Below are 19785 nucleotides of genomic sequence, written 5' to 3'. Positions count from 1 at the left end.
TATTTACAAGGTTTGTTTTTCCCTATGTCTGCACTTGTTTCTGTATCTGAATGTGTGTGTGTGCGTGTGTGTGTGTGTGTGTGTGTGTGCAAGGTCTCACTTGGGTGTGTCTGCCTTGTTGCTGCTCAGGTGGGTGTTTACCTCTCATAGCGTTCTTACTGTGTTTGTGTGTAAGAGCAGACAGGATGTGCGGTGCATGTCAGCACGCTCCCAAGAGATGAAAGGAAGGAGAGGGTGTGGAAGTAGCCAAGTGCCGTTCAGGTAACAGGTTGTCTGTTCAGAAATCTCCCAAGAATTCAGTCCTGTTGCCTTCAGCATTCCTATTGAGCCACAAGTGAGCCCCACTCACCACAAGCTGCTTTCGAAAAATAACTCAACACCTCATACAAAATCTGTGGGCATAACTGAACACCGATAGGTTCCAGGTGCTCAATCTCCAAACACAACTATTAGTTGAACATTCGGAGCACAGCTAGGTGTGTGTGCTCCTCGTTTGCATGTTAACCTCTCATTGGTTAACTGCTGTAAACTGATTGCATCACAGTCAGTTTTAACAATGAGGCCTCCTGGCATGCATTTTGATGAGCAGTATTATTGACAGGACAAAAGTCTGGGTTGGATGTTTTGAATTAATCACCAACAACACCGTCAGTCACCACAATGCAGTTGGGCAGGTTTTGCATTATTGGAGTTAAAACATACAGTAACCACCTGCTTTACAATCCATTGTTAACACAGGTGACGTTGTAGTTCCACAACTTCTCAATCATCATGTTATAGACTGAATGTTCAATTTTCAAAACTATATTGTAAAGAAAGAAAAGTTAGTTGTTACAAAGTAAGCCTGATAATCAATGTGCATTTGTGTTTAAGTCATTATTCACTCAGACATAATGTTTCTGTTATCTTCATTCTCTTGGAAAGTGGTTTGCCCCAATAAGTACTAAGTAACAAGTTCTGTGTTTTATGTATCGATGTTTTATGAAAGGTGTATAGAACAAATCTGTGTGAAGTCCCAGGACAACAATCACTTAACGTAGAAGATAAAACTGTATGGAAAGAGCTCAATAGTTTGTGTTTTTATTCAAGAGTTAAAAATGGTTGCCTGATCTTGCCTGATGATGTGCTTATTTTATTTTATATTTCTCTAAAGGTATTACTAAACTGGTCTGTGTGTGTCCATAGCTTGTCAAATTGAACACACTAGCTGTGCTCATTTCCTTTCAAGAAAAAAAGTGACATCTCAGATTTGCCCACACAATCTAAAAATCACTGAAATATTTTGGCCATCGCGTTCTTTGATTTAGACCACAGCTATATATTTCTAATGTGGAGGATAGAGCTGAGATTCATTGTGCCACACCATATAATCAAATGTCCCACATACCCAGTGATCCTATACTGCTGGGTCTGGTTGAAGCATGGTAAACACGTGTGGTTGGGAAGTGATTATCTGTTGTTTCATCATTACCACAAAGGTGTTTTTTTCCTTCACATTAGACATTTGATTTGATTATTTGATTAATTTTTGTATAGAAGTTTGACTAATGTAGCTTTTATACTTGTTATGTTTAGCACTATCCATATTTTCTATTTGTCACCAAATTTTCTGTTACTATTTATCTTATCTTGCTCATGCACAGAGACAGGACAAAATGTTTGTTCATTGATAAAAAAAATAAAAAAGAAGCAATTGCCGAAAAAGGCTGCACCAGAAGGTTTCAAGAATTAAAAGTGTCCTCCCAGAAACTGGTATTTTTTTTTCCATTGAAAGTACGTCTATAAAAACTATTCAGAGTTGCAGGGACAAAGCTGATAGACGACGTGTTGCTATTACATTTTTTTTAACTTCAGTTAAAGGTCTGAAATAGCACCACAAAGGAAATTGTTTTCCCTTCCACTGTTTTGGGTTCTATTTGCATTGCAGGACACTTTAACCTATGACATGATTTTGATGATTTGACTCCTTATAAACACCACAGGATGAAGTTAGATAAATGCAAAGAAAAGGTGGAAGGCGTTAGGAAGTGAAAGAGTGAGCCCACAGACAGGAAGTGTCAGCTATGTTTAATCAAACATGAATGGGAGACATAAACACATTGACACACACAGGTCATTTTCCAAACTTTAATTACACTGATAAGTCAACATGAGATTCAGTGGCTGGTAGAAGGCACCAGTACATCTTAAGGATTCACAGTAACAAAAAGAGGAAACTTTCAGGACTTTTTGAAATACATTTATTTTCGTTTACAGTTAAAAGTTTCGACTTTGTACAACCGTTTCAGTTTCCTACATTCTTAGCGTGTTGTGTAAAATAAAAAAAGGATGTGGAAATTTGCAAAGATTTAAACCCAAATTTAAAAATAGCACAAAGACAACAATCAAATGTTGAAACTCATGATGCTTTTGGACGATTATATGCCCCAATTTGAATTTGATGTGACATCATAAAAGCTGGCACAACTTCAACAAAAGACAGCAAGAGTTGTGAAATGCTTAAAAAAAAAGACCTGATGGAAAATCTCACAATTGATAAGGTTATCTGACATCAGGTTAGTAACATGAATGAATCTAAATGAATCTCAGAGGACAAGGTCAAAAACAAAGGTTGGATGTCAATGATCTCCCCTTCAAACGGAACAACATTAAAAACAGACATTCAATATTTTTGCTACTTAAATCAAATATGGGGTTACAACGTTTTTTATTTTCATTTTACACAACCTACCAACATTTTAAGATATGGGGTTGTAAATTAGAAGGGTTAAAATATAGTTTTTGGAAAGTTTTGGTAGTTAGTTACATTTTAAATCAGCAAAACAATTTGACTGCATTATTATTGCAAATATAAGCAGTAAATATCTTATCATCCTATTTCTTCCAGTTAGCATAGTTATGATAACGTAATGTTCATTTTGAAATGCTTTATTAGATTATTCAATGCCACTTAATAGTTACCCTGACTACATTTCACATATAAAGATTGAAAAAAAAAACCCCAAATGCTCTAAATATATGTCAAATGCATTTTTTTTTTTTTTTTTTTTAAATGTATCATACATTGTAATGAACTGAAGGACTAAAAGTATATAAAGTACTTCCAGGGCAGAACATCAGATGCTGCTTCATTGCATGTGCAAGAATCAAATACAACGTTGCGTATCAATCACTTTCAATACCACAAAAAGTAAAATACCCAAAAATGAAAGGCCATTCTGTAGTTTAATTCTTCTTTGGTGTCTACACACAATCTAATTTCTTTGGGAAGGCTCTAATTTTTTTTTTTTTAAATCCTAAAAGCTTTTCAGATTTTAGTGAAGTACATTCTGAGACTGCTCCTGTAAAATGCTTTGCATCCTGAATACATGGACACACTTATTTGTCACAACAGTTCACCTTAAATTTGACTCTTTTACGTTTAGATCTGTAGCAATCAGCAGCAACATTTTTTTAATATCGTTGAAGAGATCATTTTCTTGGTGACATCTTCCATGTGCCTGCTCAGACTGTGGGACAGAATAGATATACAGACAGACTAAATTAAATATGAGTAGAACACTAAATCCCACATTTCCTATAATGCAAGCTTAACCCTGGTGACGTCATGTGGATAGTTGTTTTAAGAGTTTCAACACTCATCTAGAGCAACAAAAGACAATATATCCTCCAACTATCCACAGGCTGAGTCACACTCCACTACGTGTGGAGTAAATGAAACCTGGTGTGTAAATGGGTGGAGTGCCCCTCCACTCTGTGGCACTTATGCTCCTTATGAAAAACTTGTTTACATTGGTGAATACATGGTGAGACGTTTGTCCAGCTCATCATTTTGACTCACACAGACATGAACTCATGACTTGGTGAAGCTGATAATCAGTAACTGTGATGAACAAATAGTTTGCATATAATTAAAGTTTTATTGGTACACACTAAGCCTATATTTACAATGAGTGTGGTGTCATAAAAGTCTTTATTTATTGAAAACTTGTTTTGTAGTTATGCAGGGTATCATAAGTTTACTTCTTCCTATGAGTGGGGTTCAGCATTATAATGGGTGTGGGGTTTTTCAGTCTGATAAACAGACGGAGGGGAGTCTACATCATCATCATCAGGCCTGCTGTGCAGATTTTCACAGGTGTGGACTGGCCGGTCGTGTGAGACGGTGAGCTGTGCTTGTGGCCAGACGAGACGAGACCTTTAAGTACATACCTTTGGATTTCTCGGTCATGTGACCGGGTTTCTACAACCTGCCTTCCTCCAGTCGGCTGCCCGCTTCCACCATTGCAAAAAGAAGGTAACCATTTTTTCAGTAGCCTATTCACAGACTAGCACTACTTATTGCAGATTATTAGAGCCTACATTCTCCCTTTTCTCAACCCCCCATGAAAAAGCGGAATGACATGACGCACCAGGCGCGTCGCTGCTCCGGAAAGACACCGGGGCTGTCAGTGAGCTCAGGCAGGCCTTCAATCTGATAGAAACACTGAAAAACAAGCCGAGCTCCGCTGCTCGACACTGCTTCTATCAGCGGACTTTTACGCACATTGTTTCCGGATCGATCGCGACACATGGTCGTGAAGTCGAGACGACAGCGTTAATAGAGCAACGTGGCGGTGGGATTTGAGAAGATTACAGTCAATAAAGTCTCTCTGCACAAGCCTCCTAATCCCTGTGTGAAAGGGATGGGCAGTGCACCGGCTAGATCCGACTTTCTGCAAAAAGCTGGGTGGGGGAACAGAAGCAGACTCCTTCCTCTTCACTCCACACATGTGTTATGGACCAACAGGGTGTGCTGGATGTCAAACACATTGTCAGACTCTTACGAGGAGTTTAAAAATCAGATTGTTTACATGGTGTCGGCTAGTTATATGGCTGAAGGAACAGCTTAATTTACACATCATCACTTATCATCCCCCCCCGTTCATTTTGTTATTGTTGTCTCTTTGTTGCAGGATGGCAGAGCCTCCCATGTCATGTGATTGTTTTGTTTCCTTGCCACCTGGATCTCGCGATGACCATGTGATTTTTGGGAAGAACTCAGACCGACCCCGGGATGAGGTGCAGGAGGTGGCCCACTACCCTGCAGCATCACACCCTCCAGGCTCCACGCTGGAGGTAAAGCAGCCCTGAAACACACAAGTAGTGCACAGACAAATACATTCATGTAAAAGTATACATCACATTGGACTTTCCACCATTCTCAGTGGTACTCATTGGATTCAAATACTTTTCCCTTTAACAGAAAAAGCAGTACAAAAAAAGACATCGGTTCGATGCACAAGTCAAACCTGAGGCCACTAGTTGCACATCCTCTTTTTTTCTGATTGTTTCACAGCAAAGCCCTAACAAATAGTGTACCATGAGTACCATGTAATAGTTCCCCTCATACTTTATACTCCATTGCACACAATCCCGATCCATTTCAATGTGTAATTTTAACAACAAAAAAAACAGCATATGGAAATTTTTAGAGATTCATATTGATGCAATAGTTTTCACGATGATCGACTCTAATGTGAAACTGTGGTGAAATATTTACATGGAAATATTCTTTCCTGTTAATTTTTAAAGGAAACAAAGTCAAAGTTTAAACCTGCTGATTGAATCTTTTCTCTCTTTCACCTCTCGTCATGAAGTTAAGGTTTTCGCTCTCCCTAATCTGCCTTCATGTAAATACATTTGGGGTGAATGATTGAATGTATGTGCTGTTAAAGGCATCAAAGTTTTTCATGTATTAGAATTGCTTGTCCAGCCTGAAACATGTAGTCCCAGGAACTTCTCAAAGAACCTAAAAAGTTACTTCAACTGGGAATTTAAAGCAAACTAGTCTGATGTATTAAAGAAAGAGAACTATAGATCGTTGTCCAAACATTGTTGGTCCATCTGTTGCATGCTTTTCTTCTGAAACCACATTGCATTGTTGAAGCTTGTTGAACAAAAACAGAGTCATTTGTCACTGCAGACTTCTAATAATGGTGGATGAAATAAAAGACGAGGAAGTTCCTGCAGTGGAAACGTGGCCATAGCTTATTTCTGAAACTTGGTGATGGTTACACATAAACATGTTTTATAATAAATGCTTTTAACCTAGAAAATTGTTTTTATAAACAGCTTCTTCTAAAGATGAACTTTATTAGTGTTTATTCCCCCCCCATACCCAAACTATACATGTCAAACTAACTTTTTTATGTTTGCATTCATTAAAAATACAGTGTTCAAACAATCTGATCGCATAATTTCCCATCAAAATCATTTTTATAGCAAAATAAGTACATGATAGAAAAGTAAACCAAGACTGAAAACAGGAAAAAAAATTCTGTTTGGGGTAAATTAACCGTTTCAAAAAAAATCATACAATAAAGGGACACAATGCTAATGAACATCTCAGTCTTTATTTATTTAATATATTCACACATGCACCTGCATAACTATAAAATAAATGTAATGTTTCTTCCCACACATCTAAAAAGATCTGTTTGTAAAATGTCATATAACTTCTCTTGCTCTCGTTGTGATTGGAACAACTTGATGAAATGTATCTTAGAACAAAACATGTTTCACTGATGGGGATTTTGCTTTAAAGCATTGGAACGCATGATACAGATGTGTTAAGAAGCATGATAACAATAATCGATGTATGGTAAGAAGTTGCACTTTATCTTTTAGTTTCACTGACGATGGAAATAATGAAAATGTCGTTATGGCCTTGGGTGTTCATCTTTAGAATACCTGAAGCTGATTCTTGTCCAAAACAAGTTAGACTTCTCACAAATATGTTGGTGCATTGTGACCCTAATATGACCTGTGTCTTGCTCACTCCCTTTTTTTTTCTGCAGTGCACATACATCCAGATCCCTCAGGTGGAGCAGACGCACGCTGTCGTCCTCAGTAAGCCTGCCTGGATGTGGGGCGCTGAAATGGGAGCTAATGATCAGGGAGTCTGTATTGGGAATGAGGCTGTCTGGACAAGAGAGCCTGTTGCCTCCGGAGAGGCTCTGCTGGGCATGGACTTTGTTCGGTGAGCACCTAAAAACTTTGGTACTGTGTTCCCAAAAAAATAAAATAAATCCTTTTCTAGGTGGGGTTTGTTTCTGTAGTAAATGTTCAATGATGAAATCGTGAAACAGACTGTGGATCATCTTAGGATTTATTCATACACAGAAACGTTACACACATGGCTGACAAAATGCTGACCCATGCTGACCCATGCTGACCAATGATGACCAAGATCTGACCATCGCTCACCAATGTGTTGCTTATATTCTGCTAGAAAGTACAGCCCACAAATTCCTTTCCAAACCCAAAAGACCCAGAAGAAGAATTACCCTTAGATGGTTGACAGAAGTAAATGATATATCCACAAAATGATCAAGATGAATGAATTCATGACAATACATACTTACAATCCTTATGGACATTTATCAGTTTATCCAATTTCAGCAACAAAGAAACAATAATCCTCAGCTGACGGGAGAAACGTTTTATTTCTTATTAATTACAGTTTGGATATTGTGTATTTAGTATTAACCTAATCCTCTTAGGCTTTGGTCAGAAGGGTGTGTAGATTGTCAGAAACATGTTATGACAAATGTTTTAAGTACCGCAGTAGCATTTCCTCCAAATCACAAAATGAAGAGGAGCATGTAAACACTCAGGCTCGACCTGTTCTCTCTGTTAATGAAAGGAGAGTCATTGACTTTCTTACATTTATAACCACATGACTGTTGCCTGACTATAAAAGTTAAAGGTAATCAAAACATCTTTCTTTAATGGGCAGACTGGGGCTGGAGCGAGGTGACAGTGCCTGGGCGGCGCTCACTGTGATCACCGGCCTCCTGGAGCAGTACGGCCAGGGGGGGCAGTGCAGGGAGGATCCTGAGCCCTTCAGCTACCACAACACCTTCCTCCTGGTGGACCGCCAGGAGGCCTGGGTCCTGGAAACTGCTGGAAAACTGTGGGTGGCACAGAGGGTAACAGGTGAGGATGCAGAAGGGAACAGGGTGAAAACAGGGTGCATGTGTAGTTTAGACAAATACTCTTTTTTTTAACTTTTTTTTTTATACTCTTTATTGAGAATTTCAATACAACACACAATACCCCCCCACCCCAAGTGACCAGACAGTATATTCAACTAAACAGAAAGAATTACAGAATAATATAGAAAACAAATGAATAATAATAATAAAAATAAATAAAAGCAATGTAAAAAAGAAACTAAAACAAAAAAAACCTATATATATGTAAATTTACATGCTCTTACACTCTTGCACATATACATGTATATACACAAAATGAAATAATAAGAACAATAATAAAAGAGATATCAGACTTAAATTAAAAAACAACTACAATAACATAAATGTATCATATGAATTCAGATTAAAAAAAAATAGGTTCCAGCCCACCATATGTAGACAAAAGTGTAGAATACAAATACTCTTTTAATGAAATTCAAAGGCTCTATTTGCATCAACTTTAAGGAAACTATTTTACCAAGGCATCAAAAGACAATCTTATTTTCTCTCAATTGATGCTGGGATGTTGATATTTGGTGTCACCACTAACACATCAACAGAACTTTATTTAAAATGACAAAGCCTGTTGCTCATTACATGGCTTTTTAACACCTCAGATTGTTGTCCTGCTTACTTTGAAAAAACCTATGTGGTCTGTACTTTTCTGAAGATGTTTTGATAACCATCTGTCAGCCTTCAATAAAATGCAATGTGCTTTGGCTGCAGTTAAAAAAAAGTAGTAGGAATAAAGAGTTACTGACCTTACCAGGATGATTATATTGCATGTACACCACCTTCTGCTGAGAAGCTCATTAGAATCAGAATCAGAATCGGGGTTTATTTAGTACATTTACACATACAAGGAATTTGACTTGGTGTATTGGTGCTAAACAATTAAAGAGGAAATAAAGCAGAACTAGCAACAACTTAAATAATACAGTATAAGAAGATATTACAATATACAATATATATATATATATATATATATATATATATATATACATACATATATAACATAGAATTTAAAAATATAAAAAATAAAGATAAAAAATACAAGATGTACAAAAGGTGCAATGTAGGAGCTGTGCAGTGGACTATGAGAAAAAAAGTCTTAATGTGTGTAACTACTCACATTAATCAGTAACTACTCATTTTTAATCCTACATCCATTATTCTGTGTAGTATTCCTTGTAGGCTGTCAACTCTGCATCTCTCTGACCTGATGTTTCAACCTGAAACGCGTCGGTCTAATTTGTTAACAATGTTGATCTTCTCCAAGTGTTGCCAGAGGTTTTTTGACCTCTTCATGCACCCGTGTTAGTTGGTGAAGTTGTTCCAGAAAATCCCGCTCTGCTTGATGTTTCAACCTCAAAGGCTTTCTCTGGACTTTTTCCAATTCTTGAATTGATTTTCAAAATGATTTTGACTGCACATGATCGCAGGATTAAACCCAGTGAAGCTTGAAGTCAAATGCTAGCATTGGATGGCTAACATGCTCACAACACCTTTGCTAACATGTTGCTGTTCAGCACTTGTAATGTCAACCTCAATATCTCACTTCAAAAGGGTTAATCGATTCTTTGCTTACGAGCACTAAACACAAAGGTGTACACTGAGGTGTATTATCACTGATTTGTTTTTTAGGGATTTGGTAGGAAACCGTATTTAACAGTGCTTTAGTTCTCAATCAATTTGAGCAACACTGAAATGCTCCAGAGTGTTAAAATATTTAAGTACCTGCATGACTCATATCTGCTCTTTAATGTGGCAAACTTTAATAACAAAGTAAATAAAACCTTTTCAGATCTCTTTGTTCACAAGTCATTTCTCGACATGAGTCCACAGATTATAAAGATGTGTTATTACAATTCAGGAAATCCTGAAATTGTGATAAAGTGTTCCTCATTCATCATGTCTGGATCCCTCTGTCAGCTGGAGATAAACTGTGCAAGCTACTTTGCTAAGACCAAGCTAAATAATGGTAATTGGACTTGAGCTTGCGTAGCGCTTTTCTAGTCTTCTGACTACTCGAAGCACATTTTTCACCACATGTCACACCTACACATTCACACCCTGATGGTAGAGGTTGTTATGTAAAGTGACCATCAGAAGTAACTAATCCCATTCATACACACTCATACACCACAGACGAAGCAACAGGAGAGATGACCGACTCTGCCAACTGAGCCACAGCCGCCCATCATTCTAATATACTGTATGACAGCTCAAGGTTAGATTCAGATTATATTATTAGTATTATTTTTTCTTTCTAAATCTTAATTTAATTATCTTTTTTCTCTTCGTACCTTTTCTTTGGATTTTTATTTATTTTTATTTTATTTCATGTTGTATGTATTCTTGTATGTTTAAAAACTTATATATAAAAATGTGGCAGGAAGAACAAAATTTGTGATGAAATATGACAACTTGAACTTGTAATAAAAAAAAAAAAAGATTAGATTCAGGACAAAATCATTGTCAAGTAAAAAAAAGGAAAGGGTGATAAAATTCAAAAAGTGTCGCAGTCCTAAACAAAGGATTTTCTCGTGCATTTGAAAGACAGAACTTGTATTTTTCAAAAATCTCTATCCACATTGTAACAGCTTCTTTTTTTTTTTTAATCTCAGAGGGTGTGAAGAACATCTCCAACCAACTGACGATCGGTGCCGAGGTCTCTGCAGAGCACCCGGAGCTGCGTAGTGTGGCCCAGGCAGAGGGCTGGTGGGACGGAGAGGGAGAGTTCAACTTCTCCCAGGTGTTCAGCCCAGAGAACCCCCCTGCCAGGATGGAGCTGGCCAAACAGCGCTACAAAGGAGGCACGGAGCTACTCCGGCAACATGACGGTGAGGGGTGGTCGTAAGGGTGGAAACATTTTAGAGTTAAAAAACAAGTTCCCTTTTTGGGGAATCTGTGTGACTTACATTAGACTCATCTATCAGCAAAATGAATTCAGGCTTTAATGGCCTGACCAACTTTTAACAGTAACAGAGCAAAAGCATGCACATGCTGCACACATTAGTATTAATGAAGAGAGCGTGTGTTATGTTCTGCTCCCAGGCTCAGTGACAGCAGAGGTGATGATATCCATTCTGAGGGACAAGCCCAGTGGCATCTGCATGAACTCTGGAGGTTTCTGCACCACAGGCAGCATGGTGTCTATCCTGCCTAGAGACTGCAGCCTGCCATGCGTCCACTTCTTCACTGCCACCCCAGACCCCTCCAGGTTAGTCTCTAACCAAAATAATAAATCATCTTGATTGAAAGCATCAATTATGACTAGTATCCCGCTTCACTCTGTAGCAAACCAATACTGTAATAATCACTTCAAATGGAAAGTATTCTTACTGCAAGGGCACCTTACTGACTCTTAATGTATTTAATTTGTGTGTTTTTAAGGATGTTAATGCTCTACTCATTGTCTCCATGCATTCTATAATGATTACCAATAATGTAATTAGTTCTTTCTTTCCTGAGGAGAAGTTGGTACTATTTCAATTCACAGGAGAAGTCGTCATATGTTATACTTCAAATTAATTCCACATGCTAAGCTAGTACAATCTTGCATGATGAATATTAAGCAAAAGTGAAATGAGACTACAGTAAAGCATACAAATCAACACAAGATTTATTATACATATTTGTACACTTTAGTGACTTTGTGGCAGGTCTTTAATGGAAGGAACTTGAGGAAATAATAAATGTTTGAAAGTGAATCATTCCTCTCAAGACAGTTTTTTTTAAAGGTTTATTTTTGGGAAATATAAATCAAAACTCTGTGGCACACTGAAAATAACTAAACTGTATCTTATTGTGAGTGAACCAAAAAAAAAATACAGTAAAGTTATTTTCAGTGTGCCACGGAGTTTAGATTTATTTTTCATGGCGTGCTCTTTCAACCATGTGCATCTGTTGGCTGTTTATTTTGAGGTCAGTGGATAGAGACAGAAATCAGAAACAGAGAGAGAGAGAGGGGAATGGCATGCAGAAAAGGAGCAACAGGTTGGATTTGAACCCGGGCCGCCCACTTAGAGGACTACAGTCTCTCTACATGTGGCACTGTGTGCACTGACCACTAGTGTACTGGTGGCCCCTCAAAACAACTTTTAATATGTTTTTTGTGTGAGAAAGATTGAATACGTACACAGTTCTTTCCAGAAAACTTAAAAAAAGGAAATAAAAGCTTCATAAAAAAAGCATCACCTATTAATGTTTAAATGTTTTAACCCCAGACACTTTCCCCACTAACGTCCTGTTGTTTGTCTCTGTATCCTTATTTTTATTTTATTTTGAATTCAGTAGTATTCTGTTAAAATCAACAGGAACATCTGACTTTAGTGCAGAAACGTTTCTGGGTGTGTGAGATCTTCTGTTGAGAGCTTAAAAGCAAAAACAACATTAGCTACAAAGGAGTTTTTCACACCTTAATATCCTCTTCCTCCTAATCTTTACTTTTCCTGTCTTCACTTTGGGTCAGAGGGAGTTTCTGAGTCTGGGTTTCACTCTTTCCTCTTTCCTTTTCCTCTCCCTGTCAATCCACTGGTAGGTCTGTATTCAAGCCTTTTGTCTTTTCGGACGGTGCCACCCCAGTGCCGAGGGTGGTCTCCCCACAGTTTGGGCCAGACGACCCCGTCAGGAAGCAGCCTCGTTTTCAGAGCCGGGTGGACCGCAGACATGACCTTTACAAGGCCCACCAGGTGGCGCTCAGCTCCATGGAGACCAACTCGGTGGGCACAGATGGATGACCTAGGTCAATGATAGTCGTGCGCAGAGCCTGGCGCAGCTGAAAGTTCTCATTCATTTCATTTATACATCCACATTTAAACTCTATTCACAGATAGCTGAACTCTGTTGTGTGTTATTAAAAAAGCTCAGAAGAACAGAAGTGACACTCACAGTGTCTAGCTAGACTCGTGGGGTGAGTGTAGACTAAACAAAAACACACCACAAGTACACATTGAACTCCAAAGAGCAGGGTTTAAATCTCGTCGCAACCAAAGAACAAGGTGAAGATGCTGAGAGGTATTGTTACTTCCAAACAACAACAACATCGTAGCACTTTGTCTGGCAATCCAGACGAAGAGAAAACGGGTTGTTTTGTGGAATCAGTGTCAAATATTCTTAACATTTGAACTTTCCTTTAGCCTTTCATAAAGAAATGTACATATCATAAGGTAAATTGTGACTTAAAGGAAGCCCATTGAGCTTTTTTAAAAATACAGAGAGGAGAGATTTGAGCAAATTCTGAATTTTGTACTACACTTCTGAAAAGTATATGTCAGCATGCATGTCTTTTTGAGAGTGGTATAATTGTTAACTATTCTCCCACAATGCACCGTGTAATGATAGGTCTGCAGTGTAACAGCAGCCAGTGATGCATCCAGTATAAATTGCATTAGGGTCAAAAAAAAGATATAGCACAGTGTAAAAAATAGCATAAGTTGTGGAGTGTAATTAAGTTAACAAATTAGCTTAGGTATTAACTCACTTGTGGAAAATATTTTTTTTTTCAAACCTTTTTCTCTACAGTAACAGGAGAACGCTATTCTTGTTCTGTGCTTATTCCCACTGATTTATTCTTCTAATCTAAACCATGATCAATTCACGATCTAACCAAGTGTCTTACTGTAACAAAATATGTCAGGGTTAGGTTTATGAAAAGATTGTGGTTTGTGTTAGGATTATGAAAAAGAAGGTAGTTGCAAAATCAGCAGACTGAGGAAGATGATGTGTCCGCACATTTGCTCTAATGCCACAAAAAAAGTTTGAATTCATCACAGTGTTTCGACCTGAGGTCTTCTCAGGGGATCATTTTTGAACGAACTGAAGAAAACATTGTGATCATATTTGGATTATAACTCTGACAGTTTGTTTTTAACAAAGATCAAGAACAGCGATTCTCCTGGGTAAAAGTCCTGCAGTTGACCTACTGTATCGGCATCATAGACAATAATAGCACAGTATGGTGGGAGAAGGTGATACTGCAGTGATGGTGTTTTATTTCACTCACAACTTCAACTCTTTACTACTAAGCAGAATAACTTAATATTATATTTACTGAATGTTATTTTAAAATAACTACAAATAATATTAGATTAATATTGGATATGTAGAGAGATACCCCGGCATACAAACTTTGTTGTTGACTTTGGTTTTAAAAAAACATTCCCAGTTACCATGCAAGCTTTTCATCTAAGACTTTTAGCTTTATTTTACAGTTTTATTCATGGCATCCGTTGAACTTTTCTCAGTTGACTTTAAATGAACATAAAAGTTATTAACTGTATTTAAAAAACAGTCTGAGGAAACAACCCAATATCAAAATCTCCAATCACATATGTTTAAGCTTTCTGTTATGTCTGTCTTTTTCTTACTGTTGTGAAAGTCAATTGGACGTAAAAATCTTTGAAACTTAAAACAAAAAAGTAAAATTCTGGAAAAACAAAAAAGGAAATTGCATGTTTTTTGGAAGACAAAATACTCTGGGAATCAGCTTATTTAATAATTAATATATATATGACATTTCAACAGTAGCCTATAGAAGAAATGGAGGTTTGTTATAGCAGGTGTGCACCTTTTCCATAAACACCTGGTGGAATCAGACACACCACAGTGTAGGACTTAGACAAATGCCTTCATGGCTTAAGCAGGTTTAAACACAATATTCACGTACTTTCCTTCACTGATGTGACTGTTAGTTTGACATGTGTCTGTCTGTCTCTCTGTATCTCAGGACGAGGGTTTAGCCATCTATGAGATCCTGATGGACCTGGAGTCGCAGTGTCTGAGTGAGATTTCAGCCATGCTTAACGGAGAGATACCAGGAGAGGAACTGGGGGGCTTATTTTTTGATTGCGTGGACACAGAGATTAAGTTCTACCAATGAGCAGGTGGGTGGCTTCAACAGCTGTGTTGACTTTATTTATTATGTATGAAGGTGTTCCTGTTGAAGGAAAGCTTCAAAACTGCAAAGAGGGAACTGAAAACTCACACAGATAAATTCATTTTTTATAGAGAGTGACTTTAATAATACAATGACTTTGGGTATAAAATACTAGTAATAAACTATATAGTGCAGTAAGAAGTCGATGCGGAATGCAGAAAAATATGCTTCAGGTGATCTACAGACTGTTATGGTGTAGATCATACAGGACAGGTTGCTAACACTGGTGTTTATAATACTCTCAACACTATAGCTGCGTCTCACTTCTCTTTAGTTGCATACATGCATTCCACACTTGCATCCTTTCCTTGCGTCTTAATTCCTCATGAAGAGAGGCGAAGAAATTAAGAAAGGGAAAGAAAGCACAAGGAAATATAATTTTAAAAACACGAGACGTTTGTACCTCCGTTTCTGATAACCGAGTCAGCTGTCAGTCGGCTTTAACAGCTGTTTCTCTCCATGAATTCTAATGGATTTGTTTAATCTCTGTTTGCAACCTGATAACATTTGCACATAAAGAACGACATGCAGTCTTTTTATTCTCTGTACTGTGTCCTGCTTTAAACCAAAAGGACCATTTGTACCGGCACAATACTTAAGTATTAAATGACTCAGTCATTATTAGATTCTTATTTGCTGATCATCTGATTTTATTAACACAAATACTTCTATGATGAATCAGGGAAACTGTAAATTATTGATCAGTTTATTAGTTTTTAGACAAAATAGTTTACTAAACCTGATGCTCAGTAATGTTTAGTCTTAAATCAAACTTTATTGATATGACAATAAATGTACAAAGTGTTTCTTACTGACAGACAGACGCCTACTCTCAGGCTTCCTTTCTCTTTGAGGACATTAAACAAGGGGAATAACTGATCATGAAAAGAAAATATTTCTGTTGTAATAACGAAAAAACATTTGAATTATAATACCAGAAGTTAACAGGTTTTTTTTGTTTGATGAAGAATCAGAAAATGAATCAAATGTAAAACTTTGGATTGATACACTCCATTGTATTGATTTAAAAGAAGTTTTGTTCAATATTTCGTCGTTAATTCTCATGTCAGACACTTTAAACCAGCTCATCTTTACAAACTGACATATGTTTATAATCTGTTTCCAGGTCTGTCTGGTCGTTAATTGTCTGTCTCATGGTCTGACTTATTCTCCGTTTTTAAACTCTTATCATGCGAAGTTTCATTAAGTCCAATCCACTGCAGCATCCAATCACTGAGTGGTATCCGATAAGGGGGCGTGCCTGTCAGTTAAAGTCTGCTCTTGTGTATCCTCGCTCATTGATCCTAAGATGTCCCTCCTCGATTCTCTCGCTTCAAAGGAGTGGCAAGAGCTTTGATCCTTGAATTCCTTGAGATGGCAGGATCTAAGGAGGACCGAGGAGAAAGGAGCAAGGAAACATCATTTAAGAGAACTAAGATGCAGTTTGTGTAGCAAAAGATAGTAGCTGAGCGTCACAGCTGAGCAGTGGTCCACACTCAAATTCATTGAGAACGTATTCTAATGTTTGATTTAGTTTAGTTGAGCAGTGTGTTCATGACAGCAGCCATCTGAGTAACCTTGCTGGGGGTGAATTGATGTACAATCAGGGCAACAACCTACAACATAGTACCCTGTTATTAGAAAAAGCAAAGGTCTATACATCAGTTAACATTTCTAAGTAGTTTAATTTTTTCAAATTTGTTTGTTAATTTAATTTTCTGGTATTATTCGATACAATCTAATAATCAACCTTTTTTTAATAACTTGTAGAGTTACTCCGTGCTGGTTGTTAGAAAATACTCTGCACTTTAATACAGGCTTCATTTTTTTAATGGAAAGGGCTCTGTCTGTATTTTGTATACACAGTCTATGGGATCCTTGCATAGCTTTAAGTATAATATCTGAATCAGACCCAGGTTGATAATGATCTTAAAGATTCTTAAAGAGTTTTCATTTGTAAGGCGAGAGGAACAGACTTCCAAGTAGTCGTACATTCAGAGCATGAAAATAGCATGCCAGACATCTGAGTGGGAGACCAGCCAGAGCTTTTATAAGTTGTATTAGTCAAATAAGGAATCAATCAATCAATCAATCAATCAATCAATCAATTTTTATTTGTATAGTGTCAACTCATAACAAGCGTTATCTCGAGACACTTTACAAAAGAGCAGGTAAAAGACCTTACTCATTGTTATATAACAAAAAGCAGGTAAATATTACAAAGACCTGGCCTATCCATCATGAGCAAAAGTTACAGTGGTAAGAAAAAACTGCCTTATTAAAAGGCAGAAATCTTGGGCTGGATCCCCGACTCATGAAGAAACAGACTTAACAGGCCTAGACTGCACAGAGCTTGGAAGGGGCTAGGGGGAGAGATGGGATAAAATGCAGGAAGAAGGATAGGGAGCGGGGGGGGGGCACCAGCTTTAAACAGTCAGGATGTTGTTTTTGGCATCAGCCAGGAAGCCTTAAAACAAACATTAGATAGTGTGAGTGGTGAGATAAAGAACTGGAAGCTGTTGTTCTAACAACATATTTTCTGTTGTTTTGTTTAATTCTTAGCAAACATATATAATCCCTCTGGGTGGAAGTGTAAATGTGGATGTGTTCCCAGCATAGATTAACAAAATGGTGATACAACTGTCCTTTGTTACAGCACCCTCAGGTGGAGATCCCTGGTGCTGGCTCGGTTGCAGGACAGGGCTCCTGGGACTGATATGAACTGTGTTCCACGTCTGATGGGTCTCCGCCACGCTCACATAACATACATCCTTGACACCATTCCATCATTAACACAGACTCTATGTCTATAATACACATGTGATAGGAGCAAATGTATCATCTGTATCACCCAGGGAGCAATGACTGCACCTCAGTAGTGAGAATAATGATGTAGAGAAACAGGAGCCTATGTAGAGGAGGTTGCACAAATACTGTGAGTACAGCATTTCTATAATGTTTTGTGTTTGTTGGAAATGAATGGGTTGCTTTGATGAAGTCGGGGAAGATCTAATAAACAATAAGCATAGTCTTTCTTGAGTGTGTTGTAAGCTTTATGTGACACTTTAGTGTTGCTTCTGTGAGCTATGTTTGAGGATTTACACATTAATCTTTTCAAACTCGTAAATAAACATTTTGCAAACTCCTTTCAGGTTAAATGAATTTTCTTCTATTCCCAAAAATAAAGATTTATTAAATGCCTCCAGAATGTGTGAATCTTAGAAATGTCAGCCAGGTGTTTGGGGCGTGGACTGCATGAACTCAGTGCTCGAGTTCAGAAGTCACACCTAAGTATTGTATAAGGAAACACGCAGCACTGCTTCTGTTGACATAAATCCAACCATTCCCCGGCGACATCAGGTCACATGTCTTCTGGGGAATTTTGATTGTGTTACTAATTTCTCTTCACAATCTGTTTAAGATGCATGCTATAAAGTCTAATTATTCAACTATCTAAAGTCAAGTTGTTCCTCCAGCTCGGTGATAGTTAACCTTTGTGTTTGCTCTTTGACATTCCCACATGATTCAGTGTTGGCTGTCCAATCACTGTTTGAGAATACCATTTGAAATCACCAGAAGTAATACCAAAATGGCTGTCCCTTAAAACCAAGATTTTTAAAGTGACACCTGTAGGCACTATAATTTTATTTATTTAAAAAATCATCATTATAAAACTCATGGTCTGATTGATATAAGGTTTCATAGTACAGTTGACCTACCTACTGTTAATATCCATATAGTTGTTATGCTCATCCTCCTCCGTTTGAATATGCATTTAGTATTTTGTCCTTGCCATCGCTGCCTCTGCTTCGTTAGAACAAAGATTGTTGTGAAGAACACGTTTCTGGCCTGATGAATTTCCGATTTGTAGCTTTTTTGCAATGTATTGGTTAGAATTCACAAATTCCTTTCTCCAGTTTAACAGTATCTCCTTTCTTGATACTGACGTTTTTAGGTTTCTCTTTGGGAAACTGAGTGTGATGCATGAAGTTGGTCTCTTAGAAAATATGTGTTTTTGTGTTCCTACAATTTATTAATTCAGGGTCTTTAATTAGGGTAAACAGGTCACAAATCTCAAGGTGTGATGTGGATTGTTAAGAATATACTTTATTTGTCTCCCTGGGTAACATAATACGATTATTATTTGAAGTGTGGCAGCAAGCAAAGAGCAGTTTATTCATTTTTTAACATCGTTTGCATATTTTGGGAGACCAGCATGTTTATTCTAGAGTATGATTCAACATGAACTTGAAATCGCCACCAGCCATACATAAATCCTTTGATGTGCCTATTGTCACACTTTATATCCACATGAAATTTAGTTTTGGTCTGTCCTTTTATTGTGAAAACAACGCTGAAACAACTTGAGCCCTCAAAACGTATTAGCGGATTTGAAGAATTTACCTTGACCCTTGCTGTAGCCTATTATATAGAGAGATAGATAGATAGATAGATAGATAGATAGATACTTTATTGATTGAGGGAAATTCAACGCATCCAGTAGCAGGTTACAAAGACGGACATGACATGAAACATTTGTTACAAATTAACCACAAAACCGACGCCCCCCCTCCCATACATAAATATTAACCTGAAAAAAAGATTTAAAGAATACCCCTAGATGAAACAAACTTAAACATAGATTTATACAAAAATGTACATAACCCGTGCAGGGCTAAAAATATATGTGCCATTTAAACAAGAACCTATTTAAATGTAAGTTAAATGTATGTTAATTATTCAGTTAATCTTTGCTGCAATTTAGCCCAATAGGTAGTGGTTAAACATCTATAGGCAGTGTAACAACGGTAACAACCATAGACTGTA

At 37.5% G+C, this 19785-nt stretch overlaps 1 protein-coding gene across 3 annotated transcripts; it reads left to right on the top strand.

The window, feature by feature from the left end:
- The first annotated feature begins 4139 nt into the window (after window positions 1–4139).
- scrn2 (secernin 2) lies at window positions 4140–18159 on the top strand. Of its 3 annotated transcripts, none has more exons than XM_061047618.1 (9): window positions 4140–4297; window positions 4956–5118; window positions 6840–7021; window positions 7781–7980; window positions 10646–10861; window positions 11076–11241; window positions 12562–12742; window positions 14749–14905; window positions 17615–18159. In XM_061047618.1, the coding sequence occupies exons 2-8, from the start codon at window positions 4957–4959 to the stop codon at window positions 14899–14901; spliced, it is 1260 nt and encodes a 419-aa protein (XP_060903601.1). In that variant the 5' UTR covers window positions 4140–4297; window position 4956; the 3' UTR covers window positions 14902–14905; window positions 17615–18159. The 3 variants fall into 3 exon arrangements, with proteins under 3 accessions (XP_060903601.1, XP_060903585.1, XP_060903593.1); XM_061047602.1 differs by lacking the exon at window positions 4140–4297 and adding an exon at window positions 4431–4729; XM_061047610.1 differs by lacking the exon at window positions 4140–4297 and adding an exon at window positions 4756–4790.
- Window positions 18160–19785: the final 1626 nt, after the last annotated feature.

The sequence above is a fragment of the Labrus mixtus genome, chromosome 2 (assembly GCF_963584025.1).
Source record: "Labrus mixtus chromosome 2, fLabMix1.1, whole genome shotgun sequence".
Taxonomy (NCBI): Eukaryota; Metazoa; Chordata; class Actinopteri; order Labriformes; family Labridae; genus Labrus; species Labrus mixtus.
Note: the sequence above shows the minus strand (reverse complement) of the source record. Positions and strands in the feature narration are given on the sequence as shown.